Genomic DNA, 27,447 nt, shown 5'->3' with positions numbered 1-27,447 from the left:
TCCCTTTGGTACTTTTAATGATGTCAGGCATTTCAAAGTGTCCTTTGTGTCTTTGAGATAAGACGGCAGGCTTTCCACAAAAGGACGTAAAATCTTGTCCACATATATGCTACCCTTGCTCGTAAAATTATTAGAGCCTGATACTATTGGTCTTGCTGTCAGTGTCTCCTGTTGCTTATGGATTTTAGGGAGGCAATAGAAAGTGGAGATTGTTGGATTTTTTATATAGATACTACCATACTCTTCTTTCGTTAATAAACCATGATCGAAGGATTGGTCCAAGAGAGTCTTGTACTCCATTTGGTATTTAAGTGAAGGGTCTGAAGTCAGTATTCTGTAAGTCTTTTTGTCATGAAGAATGGATCCGGCTGTCTGTACATAATGTTGCCTATTCATTAGGACAATGTTACCGCAAGACCAATAGGATCAGGCTCTAATAATTTTACGTGCAAGGGTAGCATATATGTGGACAAGATTTTACGTCCTTTTGTGGAAAGCCTGCTGAAAGTTACCATGTTCTATCTGCTGAGTTAGAGTGATGCCACCTATGGCTAACACTAAATGCCAGTATACTTACAGCTATTTGCAGACATGATACTCTGATGTTTTATTCTTTATCATTTGTTATTCATCTTACATATCGGTTCTCCCATTAAATGAACATAAGAGTCATAATGACACTATTATTTATTATACAATAGAGGTAACCGACATATGGTGAATGTCTGTATACCAGTCGTATTGATACCACGATCCACTACACTGTATATGGTAAATTGACAGTTGCATTGATTCACAGTGAGTCCGTTGAAAGAAACTCCCCGTAAAGGCGGGGCACGGACTCACTGTGGGATGTAGTGCATCCTCCGGTTTTCTCAACGAGCAAGACACGCCCCCAATGACGTCTGGGGGCAGACCGCAAGAAGATTGACGGACATACACCTTGCTGGAAATGTTGGCGCGAACAGGATATACGTTCTGGCGCACTGATTGGCTACTATACGTATACCTGCTGAGTATAAATTACGGTTTGGGGCAGTACCACAGTTACCTTTGACAAAGGCGCTTTAGCAGCGCCGAAACGAGCGTTAGGTCCTATGCTTTACTTTGCTTTTTACCACAGCACAATTTGATGTTATCACAGGGTGGGGGAGATGGTTTATTCACGGATTCTAGCCTATGTTAGATTAATCAATAGGTTATCCTAGTAGACTAGATTGAGTATAGGATCTCTATTGTAGTATCTCTAGATAGCTTTAGCTATGCTAGCCATGTGGATACTTTATTCACAATAGTTGCATTCCTTCCAAGTTGTCCTATTACTGTGATATTCTGGTGAAGGACACTGTTTACTCGTTGCTCTCTAGGGTTCATTAGAGCAGATTTGTCTGAGTGGTTTACTTCTATTTTTAGCTCTTCACTATGTTCAGCCACGTGGATACTTTGTGTATAAGAGAAGCCCTTTCTTTTGAAACAGTTACCAGATCCTAGCAAAGGATACATCTCACTGAATGTTTCCTGGGGCTCTCTGCACCTATCTCACAGATTAACATCCAGTGACTGTAACTATTAACTGTGAGGACTTTTTTCTTTACACTCAAGCCTTGAGTTCATTTTTCTCTCTAGGCTCAGTTCTATGGTGTTTAATATTTAGGGTAGAGACATCAAGCATACAAGTCTATACCCTATTAACACCTATTTCTATCTGCCGATCTAGTGATATATATTCAAGTCTCCCCTGTGTGTTCATAGTTGTGATGGTGTTTTAAGTTTCCTTTCTTTTCTCTGGGATCATTTTGATGCCCTTAATAAAATGGTTCTGCTATATACAGTACAACATCCACAGAACTCCTTTCTGGTGCTACTAAAGCCTATTCGGTTTAGGATCACCTTTTCTTTAAGTGTCTCTGTATACATACAAGGGTTATCCCCTATTGAGTTCTGTGGACACACTCCGATTTCAACAAGTTGGGAATTCTGTACTCTTTTGTACTTTTGTTACTCAATCCACCAATCAGAGTGCTCTGTGTCATTTCACACAGCGGGGGAAAATTCCAAAGAACTTTCCCACGATGTGTAAAGTGACACAGAGCACTCTGATTGGTGGATTTCAAGCCAACCAATCAGAGTTCTGTGACAAGTAAATGTAGAGACTTACCTGTCAGTCTCTTCATTTACCTGTCAGAGCACTCTGATTGGATGGCTTAAACCCACCAATCAGAGTGCTCTGAGCCTAATTGCAGGGCGGGGCAAGGCTTTATAAGCCTTCCCCTACCCTGCAGAGCTCAGTCTGCGCAGAGCCCTCCATGGGTGAAGAAGGATTATTATTTTTTTCCACTCGTTTTTTTTTTTTTAAATGTATAGTGCGTCTGTTATTCTGGATTTTTATTTGGCCTTTTTGGGGCTGAAAAAATAAGATTTTAGAAGAAGACACCAAATGGTAAGTCTATTTTTTTCCAGGTATTTAGACAAGGCCCCCCCCCCCCTCATTATTTTTAGGATGAGGGGGGTAGGTAGGGGTAATTATTTTGGGGGGAGGGGGGTGACTAGGGGTTTGGGGACCCCTAGTCACCTGGGAGTGGGGGGGATTTTTATTTATGGCCCCCACCCACCGCTCAGGGGTGGGGGCCATGGGGGAGGACCTTAGGTCCCCCCCTTATTGTTACATTAGCTCCTTTAAGGAATTAACAAAGCTTCTGCATGCTCGAATTGGGATTTTTGGTTTCCACAACATGAATTATTTAAATTATAAATAGAGATCATTAAATGCACTATAAATAAATATATTTCAAACATTAATAGATGGTGTCCATAACATGTTTTAAGGTAAAACCTCTGAAGCATAGACACAAGAAATAACCATACCTGTAAGTAAGGAATAATTTTACACAGTGTTTTTCCAAAGAACCATGTCTCTGTTATATCCACTACCAGTGTTGCAGGAAGACATGTAATTGTTACAAGGACGTCAGCAAGGGAGAGATTGACTATAAAATAGTTGGTGACTGTTCTCATGTGATGGTTTTTCCAAACTGCAATACAAACTGACATTTACGTGATATTGTTAATATTATACAAATTAAGACAAGAAAAATAAAAAGTTATATTACAAGATTTAATAATAACATACATAATATAGTCATACCTCCAGTGTTGTATTTTATTAAAACAATATCTCAAAATATAATTTGTAATATATAATAAACACCTATATATTTTAAATAGAAATTTAAAAGGAAAAAAATATGTAAGTGTCTCTTTCCTCCTCCATGTTTCCTTCCCATCCCTCACTTACGTCACTGACCTAATCTTGTAGCATGGCATGGATGTCTGTAGTGGAGGATCTACGCAGTCTGACAGGAATCTGCTTACCCGATTAGCAATGCAAATCTGCATGGAGTGACTGGTGGAAAAAGTGCACTATGCCCCCTTCTTATGCCAGTCATCTAGTCATCTGTAATTTGTACCACTGTCCCTCCAGACATAGAGCTGATTGACACTTAGATGCATATAGGATACATATTTGCCCTATATGCTGACAAATGCAGAATCTTAGATTCAGTCACACACAAAAAAAATATTCACAATGTGATATTAAAGGCATACTTAATTATCTGAAAATATGTATTTGTATATTATTATCTATATATTGATTTAATTAAAAAAAATTATGAAACAGCTACATTTATGTTTCACACGTTTGCCTAAAACAATTATTTTATATTGTGCCATTTTCCTTCATCAGTAAGAATCTGTCAGTTACAGATTACTGTCATTGCATTAATATTTCAAAATTCAGAAAATATAGAAAGGTAATTATCCCTAAACCCCTGTAATAAAAATAGTTTCCATCATTTTAAAAGTATTCAGCTTCTATGTTTAACCCCTTAAGGACCGGACTTTTTTTGCGATGTTGTACATTTGCGACCAGGCCTCTTTTTGACACTTTTGTGGTGTTTGTGTTTAGCTGTAATTCTCTGCTCTCTCATTTATTGTTCCCATACAAATTATATATTGTTTTTTTCAGGACAAAAGGGGCTTTCTTTACATACCATTATTTATATAATCTCATGTAATTTAATTTAAAAAAAAATGAAAAAATCTGATGAAAAATTGAAAAAAATACACGTTTTTTGAATTTTATGTGAAAAATCTTTTACTCATCTACAAAAGCGAAAGAAAAAAACTGCTAAATAGATTCAAAATGTTGTCCTGAGTTCAAAAATACCCAGTGTTTACATGCTTTTTGCTATTTTTTTGCATGTTATAGGGCTATAAGTACAAGTAGGATATTGCGGTTTCAAAACATACATTTTTAAAATGTATCAATAGTGACATTGTAACACTATTATCTGTCATAAATTGCTAAATAACACCCCACATGTACATATTTTTTTAAAAGTAGACAACACAGGGTATTCAATATGGGGTATGTCCAGACTTTTTTAGTAGCCACTTAGTCGCAAACACTGGCCAAAGTTAGCGTTCATATTTGTTTGTGTGTGAAAAAAGTAAAAAACTAAATTGAACGCTAATTTTGGCCAGTGTTTGTGACTAAGTGGTTACTAAAAAAGACTGGACATACCCCATTTGCAATACCTTGGGTTGTCTTCTTTTGCAAATGGTATGCCATCATGGGGGTAATTCTCATTCCTGGGCTACCATACGCTCTCAAAGGCAACGTAACCAACCTGGCCATTTTCAATGTAAAAATATTTGACCCATATATTTGACCCTGTAACTTTCAAAAACGCTATAAAACCTGTACATGGGGGGTCCTTTTCTACTCAGGAGACTTTGCTGAACACAAATATTAGTGTTTAAAAACTGGAAAATGTATCACAACAATTATATCATCAGTAAAAGTGCTGTTTGTGTGTGAAAAATGCAAAAAAAAGTCACTTTCACTGACAATATCATCGCTGTGATATGTTTTACTGTTTTGAAACACTAATATTTGTGTTCAGCGAAGTCTCCCGAGTAAAACAGTACCCCCCATGTACAGGTTTTAGGGTGTCGTAGAACGTTACAGGGTAAAATACAGTGATAGCAAATTAAATTCTCTGTACTTTCGGCCTGGGTTGGCAGGTAGGTCCCTTAAATTGCAATCAATAAAATAACTTAATTATGTAAAATATTACATAAATACGCACGTAGAATTTAAATATATATGCATATTTATATATTTGAAGTCTACGTGTATATTTATATAATTATTTATGTAATTTTGCATATGGACATATGAATAGTTCGCATTCTTTTTATTTATTTATATATACATAGATATATATACAATTTCATTCTAAGTGTATTTTGATATAAATATATATATATTAATATCAAAATACAGTTAGAATAAAATTTCGTATAGATATATATTTTTTTTTAATTTTTATTATTATTTTAAATTTTTTACATTTAATTTAAATTATTTATTATTCGTATTTTATAATAATATATATATATAAAATATATATAGTTATTATATATATTATATATATATATACGTGTGTAAATTAATTATAAGTGTATTTTTATATTAATATATGTACATATTAATATAAAAATACACTTAGCATGACATTATATATATGATATATAGACATATATTATATAGGTATAATATATGTCTATATATCATATATATATACACATATATAATAATATTTTTTTTTTATTAACTATAACTTTACATTTTTTTTTTATTTTACACTGATTTTACAGTTGCAGGGAGACTGCCTGTCAGCACAGACAGTCCCCCTGCAGGCAGAGACTAGGACACCTATTGTGACCATGTGGTCACCCTGTTGGGCGATCACATGGTCACAGGGGTCCTAAACCGCCATGGGGAGACTGTCTGGGCTTCAGGCAGTCTCCCCACACCGGGAGCACCGCCGATCGCCGCCGGGGGAACGACGGCGATCGGGTAAGTACATTGGACGGTTAGGACGGTTCAGGACCGTCAACGGTCGGCAACGCAAAAATGCCGATGACGGTCCTGAACCGTCCTCCGTCCTTAAGGGGTTAAACAAGAGACATAACGTTAGCTGTGCTATATCCAAAATTACAATGTGCATTTAAAATAACATAGCACCATTATAAAAACATTCAAATTGTAGGATCATCTGGTGGTTTTAGTACCACTGTACTTGTAATGTAAGCTGACCTGGCTGGCTATGTCAAGGGAAATTTCTTAAATGAACAATCCACAAAGTCACTCTGAATGCATCTCAGCTTAAAGAACGAAGTAAGTATCTTACAACAACATACTAGTTAACTCAACATAGATAGCAGATACATATTAAATGGCTGCAATGTTACATGGTCATGTGTAGAACATAACAAGCTAATTTTACAACATGCAAAGAAAACCTGCAATATAGTCAGTGCACTCAAAGACCTCATGACTAGGATGTCACTATTATTATTATTATTTTATTATTTATATAGCGCCAACAAATTCCGTAGTGCTGTACAATGGGTGGACTAATAGACACTTAATTGAGATCAGACCACTGGACGTTGGGGGTTGAGGGCCCTGCTCGATGAGCTTACATGCTAGAGGAAGTGGGGTATAGTGACACAAAGGGTTAAAGTAGGGGAATCAAATAGTTTGTTAGAGAAGGGTTTATTGAGTGCTTGGTAGGTCATTTTTGACAGTTGCAGGAAAGGAGTCATGGGGTGGTGGATTAGAAACCTGCTGAACAGTTTAATTAATTTGCTTTAATGAAGAAGTGAGTTTTCAAAGATTTTTTGAAGGAGTGGAGGCTGGGTGAAAGTCTGTTTAAGGAGGGAAGGGAGTTCCACAGAATAGGTGCAGCCCTGGAGAAGTCTTGAAGGCGAGCATCAGAGGTGGGGATCCGGGCAGAGGATAGGCGTAGGTCTTGGGCTGAGCGCAGGGGTCTCGACGGGACATATTTCTGTATGAGGGAGGATAGGTATGTTGGAGCAGCATTATGTAGGGATTTGTAAGCAAGTGCCAGAATTTTGAATTGGGCCCTATATCTAACTGGAAGCCAATGCAGGGACTGACAGAGCGTGGAGGCCTGGGAGGTGCGACCAGACAGGAAAATAAGCCTTGCAGCTGCAATCATTATAGATTGCAGCAGTGCAAGCTGGGAACATGTAAGACCGGTGAGAAGGGGATTGCAGTAGTCGAGGCGAGAGAGAACAACAGCATGAATCAGTATCTTAGCCGCGTCCGGCGTTAGATATGGGCGGATGCGCGCTATGTTCTTGAGTTGGAAGCGACAGGATTTGACTACCAATTGGACATGGGGAGTAAAAGAGAGGTCAGAATCAAAAAGAACCCCTAGGCAGCGAGCCTGCGAGGTAGAGGTGATAGTAACTTGGATGGAGACAGACACAGGAGTAGCAGCACTTGAGGGAGGAAAAACTAGAAGTTCTGTTTTGGACAAGTTGAATTTAAGGAAGTGAGCAGCCATCCAGTTGGAAACAGCAGAGAGGCAGTCAGAAACACGAGTCAAGGTGGGCGGAGAGAGATCAGGGGAGGACAGGTAGATTTGCGTGTCATCTGCATATAAATGACATTGGAAGCCAAAGGAGCTGATGAGTTTACCAAGGGAGGCAGTATAGATAGAGAACAGTAGAGGGCCGAGGACAGAACCTTGGGGGACGCTGACAGAGAGGGATTGGGGAGAAGAGGCAGAACCAGAGAAAGAAACACTGAAAGAGCGCTGGGAGAGGTAGGAGGAGCACCAGGAGAGAGCAGTATCCCGTAGACCAAAGTTACGAAGAATGTGAAGAAGCTTTAGATGATCAACAGTGTCAAAGGCGGCAGAAAGATCAAGGAGGATAAGGATAGAGTATTGGCCGTGAGATTTAGCAGCAATTAAATCATTGGATACTTAGGTCACAGCAGTTTCGACAGAGTGACCAGCGCGGAATCCAGACTGAAGGGGGTCAAGCAGAAAGTTGGATTCGAGAAAGTCTGTCAATCTGGTGTACACAACTCTCTCTCGGATCTTAGAGGCAAACGGCAGTAGCGAGATGGAGCAGTAGTTGGATGGGGAGTTGGGATCAAGGTTGGGCTTTTTCAGAATCGGGGATACGGTTGCATGTTTGAAGGGTGAGGGAAATGGGCCAGAGGAAAGGGAGAGATTGAAAATATTAGCGAGAGGAAGAGCAAGAGAGGGAGACAAAGTGCGGATGAGACGCAAGGGAATAAGATCGAGGGAGCAGGTGGTGGGGCGGGAGGACAGGAGTAGAGCAGAAACCTCTTGTGCTGTAGCAGGTGAAAATGAGCATAGCATGGCAGGGGGAGTGGGGTTGGGTGATGTATTGATAGGGGTAGGAGAGAGATTAGAGATCTCTTTCCTGATTGTAGAGATATTCTCAGTGAAATGAGATGCAAAGTTTGTGGTGGACAAGGTGGTGGAAGGAGGGGAGTCACAGGGCGAAGAAGAGCATCAAAAGTGTGAAACAGGTGTTTGGGTTGATGGGACAGTGTGCTTATGAGGGTGTTGAAGTAGTTTACTTTTGCAGAGGAAAGAGCCATGCTGTAGGAGCGCAGCATAAATTTATAGTGGACAAAGTCAGATGCAAAGTGAGACTTTCTCCAGCAGCGTTCAGCAGTTCTGGAACATTTTTGGAGGTAACGGGTCAGCTTGGTGTGCCAGGGTTGTAGTTAGGGGCGCTTGCTGCGTTTAACTGTAGGAGGTCACTATAACATCTGACCTGCAAAGGTTTGCTTTAGAGCAACGTTTCCCAATTGGTGTTCCGGGGAACCCTAGGGTTCCGTGAGAACACAAATGGGGTTCCGCCAAAATTTCTAAAAACAAAATGGCCGCGGGCAGCGAGGAACATTGGGCAGTGATCCCCCTGCTCAGCTCCATCGCATGCACAGCAGTGATGCTGGAGCATGACGTTAATCCGGCATCACTAAGAGGCATGCAAGGGAGCTGAGCAGGGAGATCACTGCTCCCTTGCCACTCGCACGCCAGCCACTCAGCATCCCCACTGGACCCAAGGTACCGCACGCTCAGCCCAGCAGCCCCACAGGTAGGGAGGCTGGGTGGAGTAAAATAACAAAAAATAAAAAAAATTGTATGTGTGTCTGTTAGGAAGTTTGTATGGTTTGTGTTTCTGTCACAGTGTATATGTGTGTTTGTCAGTGAGAGTGTATATCTGCTTGTCAGTGATTGTGTGAGTGTGTATGTGTTTGTTAGTGAGAATGTATGTGTGCTTGTCAGTGAGAGTGTATATGTGTTTGTATGTGTATCTGTAAAAGAGTATGTGTGTTTGTCAGTGAGAGTGTATATGTGTCTGTCAAAGAGTATGTGTGTCTAAGTGTGTCAGTGTGTGTATATGTGTGTCAAGGTTTATGTATGTGTCACTGTGTGTATCTGAGTGTGCCAGTGTATATCAGTGCGTTTTCATGTGCCTATGTGTATGTGTGTACCTGAATGTGTCAGTGTGTGTATATGACACTGTGTGTATATGTCAATGTGTGTATCTCAGTGTGTGCATGTGCCAGTGTATGTATTTGTGAGTCAATATGTGTTTTTGTGTCACTGTGTGCATCTGAGCGTGTGTGTGTGTATCTGTGTGTGTCTGTGTGTCAGTGTGTATCTGTGTGCCACTATGTGTGTACATATACACTGACACAGAGATACACACACTGGCACATACAAACACAGATACATACACTTTGACACATAGATATACACACACACACACACACACAGATACACACTGTTTGTGTGTATCTATCTGTGTGTCAAGGTGTGTGCTACTATGTGCCAGTGTGTGTGTGTGTGTGTATCTGACAGATTCTTACAGACTGGCACATGCAAACACACACACACTATGAGACACAGATACACACACCTTGACACACAGATAGATACATACAAACACACACACACACACACTGTGTATCTGTGTGCCTCTATGTGCCAGTGTGTGTGTGTGTGTGTGTCAGATATATATACACACACACACACCTAGACACATTGACACACATATGCACACAGTGACACATACACACACTTGCACCCACAGATACACACACTGGCACATACAATCACAGATACACACACCTTGGCACACAGACACACACCGACACATGCAAAAAATGGCACATTTTTTTTTCCTGGAAAGAGGGAGAGGGGTTCCATGATGAAAATACACTGTCAAAGGGTTCCATGGGGAAAACAAATTGGGAACCCCTGCTTTAGAGTGATGCAGGGACTCTTGGACAAATGGATTTGACATCAAGGACCAGGAAGTTAGGTCGCCTAGTTGCAGTACAATTTAGATAAAAAACAATGATCAGAACTAATACAAACAATGTGGTAGAAAATAGGTCAGGAAAGAGTAATTGAAAACTACTCATTTCACAATTGAAGGAGCAGGATGTGAGGGTGGCCTGGCAACTGCACATGCAAGATGTGTGAACAAAGCGTACCACAGAAACGACTGTTTTAAAACGTGTAACCTCTTTATTAATATCAGTGTGTCTATTTTATTTGCCAGTACATTTCCATTCACCCTAATAGATAAGCTAGTTTATCTCAAAGGTAAAAAAATAGCAGCATATACACTGATCAGTCACAACATTAAAACAGCTGGCAGGTGAAGTAAATAACTGATTATATTGTTACAATAGAACCTGCCAAGGGGTGGGATATATTAGGCAGCAAGTAATAGGTGAGTTCTTGAATTCAATGTGTATGAAGCAAGAAAAATGGCAGAGCTAAAAGACAGGGAGGGCATTATGACAAGATTGGGGTGTATATGGCAGGGAGGGTATTATGACAAGTTGGGGTTGTATATGGCAGAGATGGTATTATGACAAGGTGGAGATTAGGGATATATAGCGTGTATTATGATTAAATGGGGATTGGGGATATATGGCAGGGAGGGTATTATGACAAGGTGAAGATTGGGATATAATGGCAGGGAGGGTGGGGGATATATGGCAGGGAAGGTGGGGGTATAATGGCAGGGAAGGTGGGGTATAATGACAGAGAGGGTGGGGGGATATATGGCAGAGGAGGGTGGGGATACATGGCAGGGAGGGTGGGGGTATACTGGCAGGGACGGTGGGGGGATATATGGCAGGGAGGGTGGGGGGATAATGGGGGGGAGAGTGAGGGGGTATATGGGAGGGAGGGTGGGAGGGGGCTGTCACAGGGTGAGTGTACAAATACTGTATAATAGCATTAACATACCATTTAGGAAGGTGCAGGAGCAGCTGGGGCTGTCTCTCATCATGTGGTGGCTGCTCTTTCAGCCACCAATCAGCTCCATTCTAAGGTCAGGCATTGCAACAGATTAGAACTCTGGATCCAAGGGGCAGGGGATCTAGAGAGGCTGACTCTGATCCCTGCATGTTCAGAGTGGCCGCGGGGGAGTGACCTGGCTCTGCACCCCCTGCTGGTACACTCCAAAATAGCCTCTGTGGTGCTCAGTGTGAGTAAGAATACAGGCTGGGAATCCCCTCCCTGTGCTCTGACTCACTGACTGAGTGCCGGAGCTACAAAGGAGAGGATATCATGTGTGAACCAGCAGGAGGTATCTGAGGTGGACAGCCCCCCACCCAACCCCTTCCTTAGTATGCCACTGGTTGCCAGTATGCAGTCGATAATACATAACAAAAGTTGTGCAAGGGACAATGGGAAGAAGGCAGGCCTACAGAGGTAATGATGCTTACATGAAACTCATAGACTTATGGATTAATTGAAAGCCACAGTGGGAAAGTTGGTTACATTACTGTGGTGGAATCTCGGTAAAAATAAATTTAGTAGGCCGAGATTACCACGTGGCATGTGTACGTGCATATGCTGACGTATCGATCAGTTGGTTGCACGAGGCAAGATACGATCAGTAGTGTACGGAGCATGTGCAAGAATACAGGATGTAGTATTCCCCTCCTCCATTGTGCTGGACAAGCCATGCGGTCAAGCAGGAAGTTAATTCTTATTTGTATTGATTGGTCAAGAGAATGTGCGGGTGGAGCTTAATATGGGAGGAGTTATGTGCCTATATAAGGAGCCTGCACTATTGTCCGGGGCTCAGAACTTGCTGTATTTTGGTGACATTAGTCCCTCTGAGTCCCGATCGGTGAACCGAATAAAGAATCTCTTCCTTCCTGAAGAAACCTGTGTCCATCTCTCTGTGCTTGGCTTCCATCAGTTTCTCCGGTATCATTTGGTGCATTGGCCGGGAAGCTCATCGTTCAACGGTATCTGAGAGGCAGAGGCGTGAGACGGTCTATCTTTGCCCACGTTCTCTACGGCTGCACCCCTGAACTTCTGCGTGGACCTCCCTTCGTCTCGGCGCCACTGGTCTGTTGTCCAGGAGATCATCGGCCTCTACGTAAGAAGTGCTGGGGTGTCCCCGTCGATGAGTGTGAACTCAGGTTCAGGAACGAGGAGGTAAGACGACCGCTGTTTTAGACGGCGGACCCACTAGGGGTATACCGATTGTGCGGTAGGCCCATAAGGGGTTTAAATCTGTGTATGGAATCTGCCCCCTCTATCGGAGGGAAGGAGCGAAGGCGCACCGCTCAATCGAACGCTCTTTAGTAAGACCGTTTGATTTGGTTTGGAGTCAGGCGGGGTTCTGTGTAAATAGCCCTAGACGGACACCGGTGTCTTGTCTAGACTAGCGTTCTAGGGTGTACAATTCGTTCGCTAGGTCGGAGGTACCGGGAGACTAAGCAGACTCTGATGTACATTATCGTTTGCTAGATCTCAACCTATCTTGGCTAAGTGGGAAGGCGTGTAAATTTGGAACCCACTAGACTATTGATAGAGTAGAAAGACTAAAAGGGTTCTGTTGTAAATTCCGCCCTCTAGTTTGCTATATGTGGTGCTTGGGCAGTGTGGCTAACCAAAACGGATGTAGATAGTTTTAGGTAGTCCATCAAGGTACTGGCCAATAGTTTAGTTGGGATTGTATATGTGTTAAAGATTGTTAGTAAAGTGTATATCTTGTTAGATAGCGCGAGCTCAGCCGTCTAGCGAGAGTGTTAATAGTGTGTTGCTGTATTATAGTGCACGGTACCATAACCCTGTATATTTACTGATATTGTATATAAGTACTAATCATTGTCGTCTATTGCATGTTTAACACCATAACCACTAATAATTGTATTGTGACCTTAAATTGTGCTTTGACCTATGCTAACCATACTGTAACTACTATTTGTAAAAGACGATGTTACTGGGGTGTGTTATAGACGGGTAATTCATATATAGAGAATTATAGCGTGGGTGACTGTATAGTTTCGCCAAAGGGCATAATATCGATTACTTAGTGACTGGTGTAACTGCTGTGCATGTACGGGAATTCCCTGAGTGTTTATTGTGTTATTGTGTACGTTTCACTTGGTAACTGTACCACGTGGTGCTGTTGCCGGAAGAAACGGGTGTGACTGTTGAATAGAACGTGTGCATAGTATTCGTTGTCAACGACGCTCCATTGATAAGTATGGGCGCGTCGGAGTCGACGATTTTGGATCCCTTAGGTTGTATGGTAAAGAATTTTAAAAAGGGATTTACAACATGTGATTTTGGGGTTAAAATGTCTCCTGTACGTTTGGTCACTTTGTGCACTAGGGAGTGGCCTACTTTGGTTGCGGCATGGCCGCCACGTGGCAGTTTGGATCCAACTCTGGTACAGCGTGTACACGTGGTTGTATCAGGTAGGCCTGAACTTTACGGACAGTTTCCATATATTGATTGTTGGAGACAGGCCGTAAACGACTCGCCAAGATGGATTCGGATATGCCACGAGGAGCAATGTCGCCTCATGGTGGCCAGAACTTGTTTGTCCACTAGGACTACGGTTAGGCACATTTTGGACACGCCCCCTGAGTCCGAGAACCCTATGCCGCCCCCTTACTGCCCTGTAGAAGGAAGTGATACAAGTACAGGAAGTTCCACCCCCACTCGCCCATTGTCCCCATCCGCTTCCGCTTCCTCCTCCAGTTCAGAATCCACCCCCCGCCATACTAAACCTCCCCTTCCGGAACCAACCCCCATTAGATCCCATTATCCTGATTTGGCGCCACTTCAAGTTTCCGGTCAGGCTTCTTCTAGCCCGGCCCGGAATATTCTATTCACCGACCTTCCCCAAAATCAAGCTTCTACATCCTCATGTCTTACTACCCCCCGACCGGAACCCATAACCGACGCCCCTCCACGTAGCCCTATACTAACCCGACAACTGACCGGTACCCAACAACCCAAACATTATCAGATGCCTCTTCGTTTGAATCCTGGGTCAGCCTATCTCGATGCCGCAGGTCAAATGGTATATGCTGACCCAGTCTTCGTATATGTCCCGTTCACGACTACCGATCTCTTGAATTGGAAGACCCACAATTCCTCGTACACTGAGAAACCACAAGCTATGACTGATCTGTTCACCTCGATAGTTCAGACACATAATCCGACATGGGCTGATTGCCAGCAGTTATTAATGACATTGTTCAATAATGAGGAAAGGACTAGGATTAACCAAGCGGCCATTAAAGCGCTAGAGGATGAAGCCCGTACTTTAAATCAAGCCAATCCAGCAGCATGGGCCGCAACGCATTATCCTAATACCAATCCCGACTGGAATGTTAATGGCGCAGATATGGTTCAACTAAAAGCCTATAGAGATGCTATAATTGCTGGCATGAAAGCCGGAGGGAAGAAAGCCATTAATATGTCGAAGACAGTTGAGGTGATTCAGAAAAGTGATGAAGCGCCCAGTGTCTTTTATGACCGATTATTGGAGGCATACCGCTTGTATACCCCCTTTAATCCGGAAGACGCTGATAATTCCCAAATGGTAAACTCTGCCTTTGTCAGCCAAGCTTACGGAGATATTAAGCGCAAGCTACAGAAGTTAGAAAGGTTTGCAGGAATGTCCATCACCCAACTAATGGAGGTAGCAAATAAGGTGTACATGAATAGGGAGTCAGAAAGTAAGAAAGAGGAAGAGCGCAAGATGCGTAAAAAGGCTGATATGCTAGCGGTAGCGATCGCAGGCGTAGATAGACGGGGCCCAGATAGAGGCGATAGTAGGTGGAATAGGGAGCCCCTGAGTAGGAATCAGTGCGCGTATTGCAGGGAAGAAGGGCATTGGAGATGCGAGTGTCCGCAAAGAGAGCAGTACGAGAGAGACCCACCCAGGGCAGGTTATGGAAACTTTAGAGGCAGAGCGAGAGGTAGAGGAGGCCCCGGAGGGAGCAATGGTAATAGAGGAAGTAATGGAAACAGAGGAAGTGTAAGAGAAGATAGGTACTATCCAGCAGCGCAAAGGTCCCGCGATAGAGAAGGTAGGGACTTCGTAGGATTGGCTGACACGGTCATGGAGGACTATTGATACCGACCGGGCTCCATCCCCCTTGGTCGAGCGGAGCCTATGGTCGATGTATCAATAGGGGGAAAAAGGAGTGCATTCATGATCGACACTGGTGCTGAACATTCGGTGGTGACTAACCTAGTTGCTCCTCCATCTGGAAGAACTATTACCGTAATAGGAGCAACTGGAAGAAGTGCTGCAAAACCGGTTCTTAAAAGCCGGCTCTGTACATTGGGAGGCCACGTAGTAAAACATCAATTCCTTTACATGCCTGAATGTCCAGTCCAATTGTTGGGACGTGATTTGCTTTCCAAATTACAAGCGCAGATTACGTTCCTACCAAACGGAACAACATCCTTAAAGTTTAATGGACCTTCAGGTATTATGACATTATCCGTACCAAAGGAAGAAGAGTGGCGACTTTATACAGCGTTGACTAGCCAAAACCCTAGGAGTGATGAATTCTTATTCAACATACCAGGAGTTTGGGCAGAGAACAACCCACCAGGACTGGCCCGCAATATTCCACCTATTAAGATCGAACTAAAACTTGGGGTTTATCCAGTAAGCCTACGACAATATCACATCCCGCAGAAGGCTAAGAAGAACATTCAATCTTATCTGGATAAGTTCATACGGTATGGTATCCTAAAATTCTGTACTTACCCCTGGAACACCCCATTGCTGCCTGTTCAAAAGCCCGGTACAGATGAGTATCGACCTGTGCAGGACTTGAGAGCAGTCAATGATGCGGTTGTTAGTATACATCCAGTTGTACCCAATCCGTATAACCTGCTTGCTTTAATTCCGGGCGGGGCAACCTATTTTACAGTTTTAGACCTCAAAGATGCCTTCTTTTGCCTCCGAATTGCCGCAGAAAGCCAATGTATCTTTGCTTTCCAATGGGAAAATGCTGTAACGGGCTCGAAACGCCAAATGACATGGACAAGACTGCCTCAAGGGTTTAAAAATTCACCTACCCTGTTCGGTTCAGCCCTAAGTCAAGATCTACTGGATTTCGAGTCCACCCCAGGAGAGTGTGTATTGTTACAATATGTAGACGACTTGTTGATAGCAGCAGTTACAAAGGAAATATGTCAGCAAGCAACACACGATCTACTCCACATTCTCTGGAAGGCAGGATACAAGGTGTCTAGAAAGAAGGCTCAGTTGTGTTTGCCAACTGTCAAATATCTGGGATTCCATATCTCTGAAGGTCAAAGAATTATGGGGCCAGAGAGAAAAGAAGCTGTGTGCCAAATACCGATACCCAAGAATAGAAGACAAGTGCGAGAATTCTTGGGGGCAGCAGGCTTCTGTAGGATATGGATTCCCAGTTACGCGATACTGGCAAAACCTCTGTATGCAGCTATCAAAGGTACAGAGCACGACCCCTTCCTATGGACTCAAGAACAGCAAACTGCATTTGAAGATGTGAAGAAGGCTTTGATGAGTGCCCAAGCATTAGGTCTGCCTGATCACACACGACCATTCTACCTGTATGTACACGAGCAAAGAAGAATGGCTGTGGGAGTATTGACACAGTACTTGGGATCATGGCAAAGACCTGTTGCCTATATGTCTAAGCAATTGGATGCAGTGGCCAGTGGACTTCCACCTAAGAGCCGTAGCTGCAGCCGCCCTGCTGGTAGCTGAAGCCCATAAACTCACTCTGGGTCAAGAACTTTATGTACGAGTCCCACATGTGGTACAGACGTTGTTGGATTACAAAGGAAATCATTGGTTTAGTAACAGCCGTATGACCAAGTATCAAGCAATGTTGTGTGAAAACCCAAGAGTGCATTTAGAGACTGTTAATACCTTAAATCCAGCTACCCTTTTGCCACAACCTACTGAAAGTCAACATGATTGTTTGGAAGTGATGGATGAAGTATTTTCAAGTAGACCAGATCTTCGTGATTTTCCCATTCAGAACCCCGATGTTCAATATTACACCGACGGCAGTAGTTATGTGAAAGAAGGGATCCGCTATGCAGGATATGCAGTAACAACAATAGACAAGGTGATAGAAGCTCGGCCACTGGCAAAAGGAACATCAGCACAAAAGGCAGAATTGATAGCACTGACACGAGCGTTACAATTGGCTGAAGGTTTAAGAGTGAACATCTACACGGACTCCAAGTATGCGTTTTTACCAGGAAAGGAATGATGTATAATACTTCTGTAGGAGAATTAACTTGTCTAGGGCAAAAAGCTTATGATGATGATACAAAGAATACAACTTGGTGGTCGGCTTCAAATGTCTCAGAACCATCTAACCCGTTTGCAAGATATGCCAATTTAAGGGACGTATGGTTTGATTTATCCATCACATCTAGTTGGAGAGCCCCAGCAAATTTGTACTGGATCTGTGGTAAGAAAGCCTATTCGGAGTTGCCACAGGACTGGGAAGGGGCATGTGTGTTGGGTATGCTCAAGCCATCCTTCTTCTTGTTACCTATTGAAACAGGTGAGACTTTAGGTGTTAAAGTGTATGATGTGAATAATAGGAAGAAAAGGGGACCCATAGAGATAGGCGCCTGGGAAGATGATGAATGGCCTCCCCAGCGTATTATAGAGTATTATGGGCCAGCCACGTGGGCAGAGGATGGTACCTTTGGATATAGAACCCCAATTTATATGTTCAACCGTATTATAAGATTACAGGCGGTGGTTGAGATTATTACTAACGAGACCTCACAAGCGCTCAATCTTCTAGCGCAGCATAATACCAGGATGAGGACAGCAGTGTACCAAAATAGATTAGCCTTGGATTTCCTATTGGCAGTAGAGGGAGGTGTATGTGGGAAGTTTAACCTGAGCAATTGCTGTCTTCAAATAGATGACGAAGGGCAAGCAATAGCTGAGCTTACTAGCCATATGGTTAAACTGGCACATGTGCCTACTCAGGTATGGAAAGGGTACAATCCAAGTAGTTGGTTTGGTAGCTGGTATGAGCAGTTTGGAGGGCTTAAGGCATTGGTAGGTGGAGTCCTACTGATTTTAATGTTGTGTCTACTCCTGCCATGTCTTATCCCCTTAGTAGTTAGGTCTCTGCAAAGCCTGATAGAAAATATAGCAGAAAGGAAGGCTGCAGCACAGATAATGGCAATTTATAAATATAAGGCTCTAGATCAGGGAGAACCAATGCAGGAAGATGAGTGTTGAAAGATTCACATCATAGACAAGTCTGGTCTGGTTCATGGTAACTTGCAGTGTATGAAAACCAAGGTTAAGTGATGCCTCAAGTAATTGTGAAATATCAAGAGGCATCAAAGGGGGGAATGTGGTGGAATCTCGGTAAAAATAAATTTAGTAGGCCGAGATTACCACGTGGCATGTGTACGTGCATATGCTGACGTATCGATCAGTTGGTTGCACGAGGCAAGATACGATCAGTAGTGTACGGAGCATGTGCAAGAATACAGGATGTAGTATTCCCCTCCTCCATTGTGCTGGACAAGCCATGCGGTCAAGCAGGAAGTTAATTCTTATTTGTATTGATTGGTCAAGAGAATGTGCGGGTGGAGCTTAATATGGGAGGAGTTATGTGCCTATATAAGGAGCCTGCACTATTGTCCGGGGCTCAGAACTTGCTGTATTTTGGTGACATTAGTCCCTCTGAGTCCCGATCGGTGAACCGAATAAAGAATCTCTTCCTTCCTGAAGAAACCTGTGTCCATCTCTCTGTGCTTGGCTTCCGTCAGTTTCTCCGGTATCATTACGATATGTGAAAATTTTGAATTTTTGAACTTTTCTATTTTTAATGTATAAAGAGTGAATTTTTAACCAATGAGCAGTCAAGGATTTTCATCTACAGTGACTTTATCTTCTATTTTTCAAGTGTTATGCACTGGATTATGTACTGCTGGGAAACTTTGGGAACTGGCATTCATGTGGATTTTACTTTGAAATGTACCAAATACCTAGAGATTGTTGCAGACCACATACACCCCTTAATGGCAATGAAGTTCCATGATGGTAGTGCCCTCTTTCAGCAGAATAATGCACCTTGTCACATTAAAACAATTGTTCAGAAATGGTTTGAAAATATGACAATGTTAAACAGTTCAAGGACTGTAAATTCCTCAGATCTCAATCAGATTAAGCATCTGTAGAATGTGCTGGAACAACAAATCCAATCCATGGATGCCCCACATCGCAGCTTGCAGGAGTTAAAGGATCTGCTGCTAATGTCTTGGTGTCAGAGACCACAGGACACATTCAAAAGGTCTTGTGGAGTTCATGCCTCAACGTAACAGAGCCATAAAATATTGGGAGCCTTAGCTGAGTTCAGCAAAAATAAGTTGACTGTTGAGGTGATCTTAAGTTGGCGTTTGACTCATGATTAGATACTTTCAAAGACAGTAGTACTTTCCTTTAGTTTTCATAATGACAAAATCATAGCGCCCTCTTGCAAATGTGGCTTTTATATTGTTGGAATGCTATACACTCCCAAGGACAATGATTTTTATTCTATTTAACAGTCCACATACTTATAAATTGATGTGTTCTAAGCACAATAATTATGGCTCATCGCACCACTGGTACACATTAAGTTGCAACATAGTCCAATCACTCTCCAACAGGGCCATGTTGAATGCAGTGCCAAAAGGGCAGCTGCCCTGGGCCCAGTTACTCCTGGGGGGCCCAAAACAGCTGCCCCATTTCCCCACTGCCCTTTTTATCCCTCATGGGCCCGCCTGTGCAACCAGGTGCTCGCACACTAAGGAGGCACATAGAGTAGCTCATATACTTAGGGTCACCCGGTGGGCATGTGCCAGCAGGGGCCTTACCGGGCCCCCTAGCTTTTCGGGAGCATGGGAGGAAGTGATATCCATAAGTCACTTCATCCTAGAAATAACTCAGAGCCATGAGGGGGGGGGGGGGGGAGGAGGCAGTGAGGAGCGAGCTAGAGAGCCAGACCATAATTCACAACAGCCTCAGGCATTACACTGGAGGAAACTGGAGGGTTGGCTTACAAATGTAAATTTTGTATTTGTGTCAGTATGTTTGTGTGTGTGTGTGTGTGTCTGTCAATATGTATGTCAGTGTATGTGTCTATATGTGTGTCTCAGTATGTCTGTGTGTGTCAGTATTTGTGTCTGTGCTTGTCAGTATGTCTGTCAGTGTGTGTTAGTATGTCTGTATGTGTGTGTGCCAGTATGTCTGTCAAGTTTATGTGTGTGTGTGTGTGTGTGTATGTGTGTATGTCAGCATGTCTGTCAGCATGTCTGTCAGTCTAATAACAAAATAGAAATGTGGGAGAAAAAGTACAGTTTGCTGCTACTATCACCTAGTGTGAGTCACTCAACCACACAAAATTAAAGTGTACAAAGAATATAAAATGGTGAGAGCACTCTAAAACATGCAGTTAAACTTATTACTAGTACTGTCTTGAGTATAATTCTAAAAGACAACAAGACATAAAAAGAAACATAGGGTAATATTGATAAAATATAAATATTTTCATAAAATACTGGTAAAACTCACATGTTTCTGAGTCACTTTAAGAAGCTGACTCAGACTAAAAGCTTGTAATGGAGATGAAGATCTTTTAAGCTGGATGTCTTTAAAATGAGTTCCCTCTGGATGTAGATTGTACAATTATTCCAGGATACAGGATTAAAATAAAACTTGTTTATTAAATATAAAAAACAAAAATTGTTGAACTCAAATATAAAGTAGAAATTGTCCATACAGTATACCACTACGCGTTTCGGCGAAATAGCCTTTTTCAAGTGGTGTTGTGTTCATCTCCATTGTTTCTGCTTATATCTCAATTTTGGCGCCCTTTTTCGCGGTGTTCGGGTCTTTTTACTTCCGCTTTCATCACTTGCAGTCGTCCGACGTGTCCCACACGTCATGACGTCATTCCGGCGCCGTAAACCGGAAGTATTACGGGCGCCATCTTTCAATGTCCTTTCAATGTGTAATTTGCCAGTTTATTATAAACAGCAGTATTAAAACATATATATAGATACATTTTGTTAAAAGGACACCTCTAAAACGGAAGGGAATGCATATATTATTAGACAAGAGGAAATTAAATATAAAGTGCTTGAGAGACTAAATATAAAAGGAATAAATTTCACCTTTATGGTCTGGGAGGAGTGAAGGCAGTGCAGTCCAGGCAGCTCCTGGGGTCTGGTTGTTGGTGAAGCAGGTACTCCTTCCTGCTTCCCATGCAGCCGTCATTTTAGCTCCACCCCACCGTCATTTAAGCTCCGCCGCGCCGTCAATTAGCTCCGCCCCTGCCGCAAGGTAAGCCCCGCCCCCGCCGCAATGCTGAGAGGTTTTTTTCTACTCCTGGGTGGAGAATAATGAAATCCTCCACCGGGTAGCCGGCAATGTGTGAGCTGTGTCGGCCACAGGGCGCCCCCTGCTCCACGGCGCCCTGTGCGGCCGCACAGCTCGCACACCCCTAAGGCCGGCCCTGGTTGTCTGTGCATATGTATTTAGTCTGTGTATCTGTGAAAATGCATGTGTGTCAGTTTGTGTATCTGTGTGTCTGCTACCTACTTGTGTGTCAGGTTGTGTATATGTCTGTATGTGTATCTGTGTTTCTCTATCTACATGTGTTTCAGTGTGTGTATATATGTCTGTATATCTGCATGTGTGTCTGTGGGTATATCTGTGTATCTGTATGTATTTCTGTGTGTGTGTGTGTGTGTGTGTGTGTGTGTGTGTGTGTGTGTATTTTGTGTGTGCGTATCATAGTCTGTGTGTGTGTGGCAGTGTATGTGTATATGTGCATACATCCCAGCATTCAAATGCCAACACTACACACAAATACACCCCTGCTTTCAAAATACAATACTGCATACAAAACATACCCCTGCATTCAAATGTCATCATTACATATAAACACACCTATGTGTTAAACACCAAAATAATATATAAACACACACATGCATTCAAAAAACAACACATACATGCATGCTTGAATTCAAATGCCAACACCACATACAAACATACCTCTACATTCACACAAACATGCTCCAAACAAATACATACTTACATTCAAACACACAAACACTGCTCAGTGCTACATACAACCCTACAAGCATTTTTTGAATGCATGACTGATAAGGATCTACCTTTTGGCTACCCTTGCGAAATGGGGGGTAGTGGGCATGATTGCATGGAAGTGGGGAGGGGCCAGGATCCAGGATGCCCAAGCAAATACTTGGACAGGGTCCAATTAATATTATCTTTGACTTTGACCTCTCCTTCACCCCTCATGTCCAGTCGATTGCCAAATACTGCCGCTTCCATCTCAAAAACATTGCTTGCATCTGCCCCTGGTGCCAGACGCTGGTCCATGCCACTGTCTCTCGCCTTGACTAATGCAATTCTCTTCTCAGTTGTATTATGTGCTCCCAACTTTCCTGTTACAGTCTATAATGAATGAGTCTATAATGAATGGTGCTCCGATCTATCCTCCCTAATACACAAGTATATCCCATCTTGGCATTACGCTATGCCAAAGACCTATGTCTATCCTCTGCCTGTACTCCCACCTCTAATGCTCACCTTCAAGAATTCTCTAGGGCAGAATTGTTACTGTGGAACTCCCTTACCTTTTCTGTTAGATGCTCACCCAGTCTCCATTCTTTTAACAAATCATTACAAACTCAATTCTTCACAAAAGCATATCAATTAAACTGTTAATAGCTCCTAATTGATTCTTCTCCTGCAACAATCATTAAAAAAGTCTTTAGTGAAGAATATTCTACCAGTATACTTCTCTAATACTATCCTTACCTTTTGTGTGACTTTACCCCATTCCCTCTTGCATGTAAACTCATTGAGCAGGGCCTTAATCCCCTCTGTTCCTGTGAGTACAACTTCTCTGATTACAAATACATGTTTGTTAGTCCACCCATTGTAAAACGCTGTCAAATTTGTTGGCGCTAAATAAATAATAATAATAATATTAAAGATGGCCCTGTTTTCCTATTTCTATAAATACAGTGAGGGAAAAAAGTTATTGATTCCCTGCTGATTTTGAACGTTTGCCCACTGGAAAATAAATTATCAGTCTATAATTTGAATGGTAGGTCTATTTTAACTGTGAGAGACAGAATAACAAAAAGAAAATCCAGAAAAATGCATGTCAAAAAAGTTATACATTTATTTGCATGTCAATGAGTGAAATAAGTATTTAATCAATCAGCAAGATTTCTGTCTCCCAGGTGTCTTTTATACAGATAACGAGCTGAGATTAGGAGCACTCTCTTAACCCCTTAACCCGTTAACGCCGTTACGGCGTTCCATGCCGTCCCCATTATAATGGGCTTTAAAGCCGTTGCGGCGGCATGGAACGCCGTAACGGCTTTGAGCCCCAGGAGGTAAGTTATACTTACCTCCGCCGCGATCCGCTTCTGGGGGGCTGCCTGACAGCCCAGGCAGCCCTCCCACGGCAAATGAGGCCCCCGGGGGCCATGTGATCGCTCTCAAAGAGCGATCACATGGCCCCCTATAGCTGGCTATGGATCTGCCTGCAGGGGGACTGTCTAAAATATCAGACAGTCCCCCTGCTGGTAAGAAAGTATAAAAAAAGAAATTAAACATGTTAAAAAATAAATTGAAAATATTTTTATATATATATAATATGTATATATATTATATATATAATATATATACATATTATATATATGTAACGTCATACAAAGTGTATTTTAATACTAATATAAGTATATATATTAGCATTAAAATACACTTAGAATGATGTTACATATATATAATATGTATATATATTATATATATAATAGATGTACATATATATTATATATATATACGTATAATTAAAATAATAAATAAATAAAATAATAAAATAAATAAATAAAATATTGAAACAAAATTTAATATAAATTATATATTCATATGTAATTTCATTCTAACTGTATTTTGTTATTAATATATATATATTGGTAACAAAATACACTTAGAATGACATTCTATATATATCTATCTATATATAAAATACAAATAACCGCAAATATATATATATAGATAAATACATATAATTACATAAAAGATTACATTAGTATACACGTAGAATTTAAATACCTATAAATGCATATATATTAAAATTCTACATGTATATTTAAATAATCTTTTAACATAATTATGTGATTTGATTAATTAAAATTTGATTGACATGCCTGACAACACAGGAAGAAAGTGCAGAGAATTTAATTTGCAAGCACTATATTTGACCCTGTAATACTCCACGACACCATAAAACCTGTACATAGGGGGTACTGTTTTACTCGGGAGACTTCGCTGAACTCAAATATTAGTGTTTCAAACTGGTAAATTGTATTACAACGATGATATTTTAAGTAAAAGTGACGTTTTTTGCATTTTTTACAAACAAACGGCACTTTTATGGACTATATTATTGTTGTAATATGTTTTACTGTTTTAAAACACTAATATTTGTGTTTAGTGAAGTCTCCCGAGAATAACAGTACCCCCCATGTACAGGTTTTATGGTGTTTTGGAAAGTTAGAGAGTCACATATAAGGCTTGCGTTTCATTTTTTTCACATTGAAATTTGCTAGATTGGTTATGTTGCCTTTGAGAGCGTATGGTAGCCCAGGAATGAGAATTACCCCCATGATGGCATACCATTTGCAAAAGTAGACAACCCGAGGTATTGCAAGTGGGGTATGTCCAGTCTTTCTTAGTAGCCACTTAGTCACAAACACTGGCCAAATATTCGTTTTTTGCTTTTTTCACACAAAAAAAAATATGAACGCTAACTTTGGCCAGTGTTTGTGACTAAGTGGCTACTAACAAAGACTAAACATACCCCACTTTCAATACCTTGGCTTGTCTACTTTTTCAAATGGTATGCCATTATGGGGGTAATTCTCATTCCTGGGCTACCACACCGTCTCAAAGGTAACATTACTAATCTGGCAAATTTCAATTTGAAAATGGAACGTTCTATATTTGACCCTGTAACTTTCCAAAACAACATACAACCTGTTAATGGGGGGTACTGTTGTACTCGTGAGACATCGCTGATTACAAATATGTGCATTTTGTTGCAGTAAAACCTAACAGTATTATGACATTTACAGCTAAAATGTGAGGCGGAACCACACATTTTTAAAAAATAAATAAATTTCTCACAGTTTTTTTTATTTTATTCATAATAAATTATATTCCATATATGAATAGTTAATGGTAAATTAAAGCCCTGTTTCTCCTGAACAAAATGATATATAATAAGTGTGGGTGCATATAATATGAAAGAGGGGAACTACGGGTGAACAGACACATAGCGCAAATTCCAGTTTTTGTTTACGTTTTGTTTTGATCAGAACGTGCACTATTGACTCCGTCCTGAAGGGGTTAACACCGCAGCCAAATGTACAAGTTGTGAACAGAACAAAACGTAAACAAAACCTGGCATTTGCGCTATATGTCTGTCCAACCGTAATTCACCTCTTTCATATTAAATGCATCCCCCCTTGTTATATATCATTTTATTCAGGGGAAACAGGGCTTTCATTTAACATCAAATATTTAGGTATTGAACATAATTTAATATAAAAAATATATAAAAAAATGGGAGAAAAAAAGATTTTTTTTAATTTTTTTTAGTTCTATGTGACATTTTAACTGTGGATGTCAAAATACTGTTTGCTTTTACTGCAATACAATACACATATTTGTATTCAGCGATGTCTCACGTGTAAAACAGTACCCCCTATGTACAGGTTTTATGGTGTTTTGGGAAGTTACAGGGTCAAATATAGCGTGTTACATTTGAAATTGAAATTCGCCAGATTGGTTACGTTGCCTTTGAGACTGTATAGTAGCCCAGGAATTAAATTTACACCCATAATGGCATACCATTTGCAATAGTAGACAACCCAAGGTATTGCAAATGGGGTATGTCCAGTCTTTTTTAGTAGCCATTTGGTCACAAACACTGGCCAAACTTAGCGTTAGTATTTGTTTGTGTGTGAAAAATGCAAAAAACGCCAATTTTGGCCAGTGTTTGTGACTAAGTGGCTACTAAAAAAGTCTGGACAAACCCCATTTGCAATACCTTGGGTTGTCTACTATTGCAAATGGTATGCCATCATAGGGGTAATTTTCATTCTTGGGCTACCATAGGGTCACAAAGGCAACGTAAGCAATCTGGCGAATTTTAATGTGAAAAAAATGAAACACAAGCCTTATATTTGACGCTGTAACTTTTGAAAACACCATAAAACCTGTACATGTGGGGTACTGTACTGTACTGTACTCGGGAGACTTCGCTCAACACAAATATTTGTATTTCAAAACAGTAAAAAGTATTGCAGCAATAATATCGTCCGTGTAAGTGCTGTTTGTGCGTGAAAAATGCAGAAAACGTCACTTTTACTGGCGATATCATCGTTGTAATACATTTTACTGTTTTGAAACACTAATATCTGTGTTCAGCAAAGTCTCCCGAGTAAAACAGTACCCCCCATGTACAGGTTTTATGGTGTCTTGGAAAGTTACAGGGTTAAATATAGTGCTAGCAAATTAAATTCCCTATACTTTCGGCATGGGTTGTCAGGCAGGTCCCGCTAATTGTAATTAATTAGGATACCTAATTATGTAAAATTATTACATAAATATATGTGTAGAATTAATATATGTATATATATACATATGTGTATATATACGTATATATATATATAATTTTTTTAAAATATTTTTATTTATATATAGGTATATATAGTGATATATACGTATATATTTATGTATATAGATATATATATTATGATATATATATTATTTTGTTCTACGTGTATTTTGATATAAATATATATATATTATTATCACAATACAGTTAGAACGAAATAACACACATCTATATATGTTTTTATTATTTATTTTTAAATATTTTTTTAATTTTATTTTTTTACGTAATTACATATATATTTTTTTTATATTATATATAAATATATATATATAACAATAATTATATATATATATTTAATCAGTATCAGTCTACGTGTAATTTGATATTAATATATATATATATATATATATTTATTAATATTTAAATACACGTCGTGTATGTGTAAATGTGTGTGTGTATGTGTATATATATATATATAC

The 27,447-nt window shown here is 40.8% G+C and overlaps 1 protein-coding gene across 1 annotated transcript in view; it reads right to left on the bottom strand.

Moving 5' to 3' along the window:
• HCRTR2 (hypocretin receptor 2) overlaps positions 1-27,447 on the bottom strand; it is a 123,685-nt gene that overhangs the window by 37,142 nt on the left and 59,096 nt on the right. Inside the window, exon 2 of the mRNA XM_063441125.1 lies at positions 2,866-3,044. Coding sequence (XP_063297195.1) covers positions 2,866-3,044 — 179 coding nt within the window. The remainder of the gene's footprint in view (positions 1-2,865; positions 3,045-27,447) is intronic.

Source organism: Pelobates fuscus, chromosome 2 (genome assembly GCF_036172605.1).
Source record: "Pelobates fuscus isolate aPelFus1 chromosome 2, aPelFus1.pri, whole genome shotgun sequence".
NCBI lineage: Eukaryota > Metazoa > Chordata > Amphibia > Anura > Pelobatidae > Pelobates > Pelobates fuscus.
The sequence above is the reverse complement of the archived record's forward strand: the minus strand, read 5'-3'. Positions and strand labels throughout refer to the sequence as shown.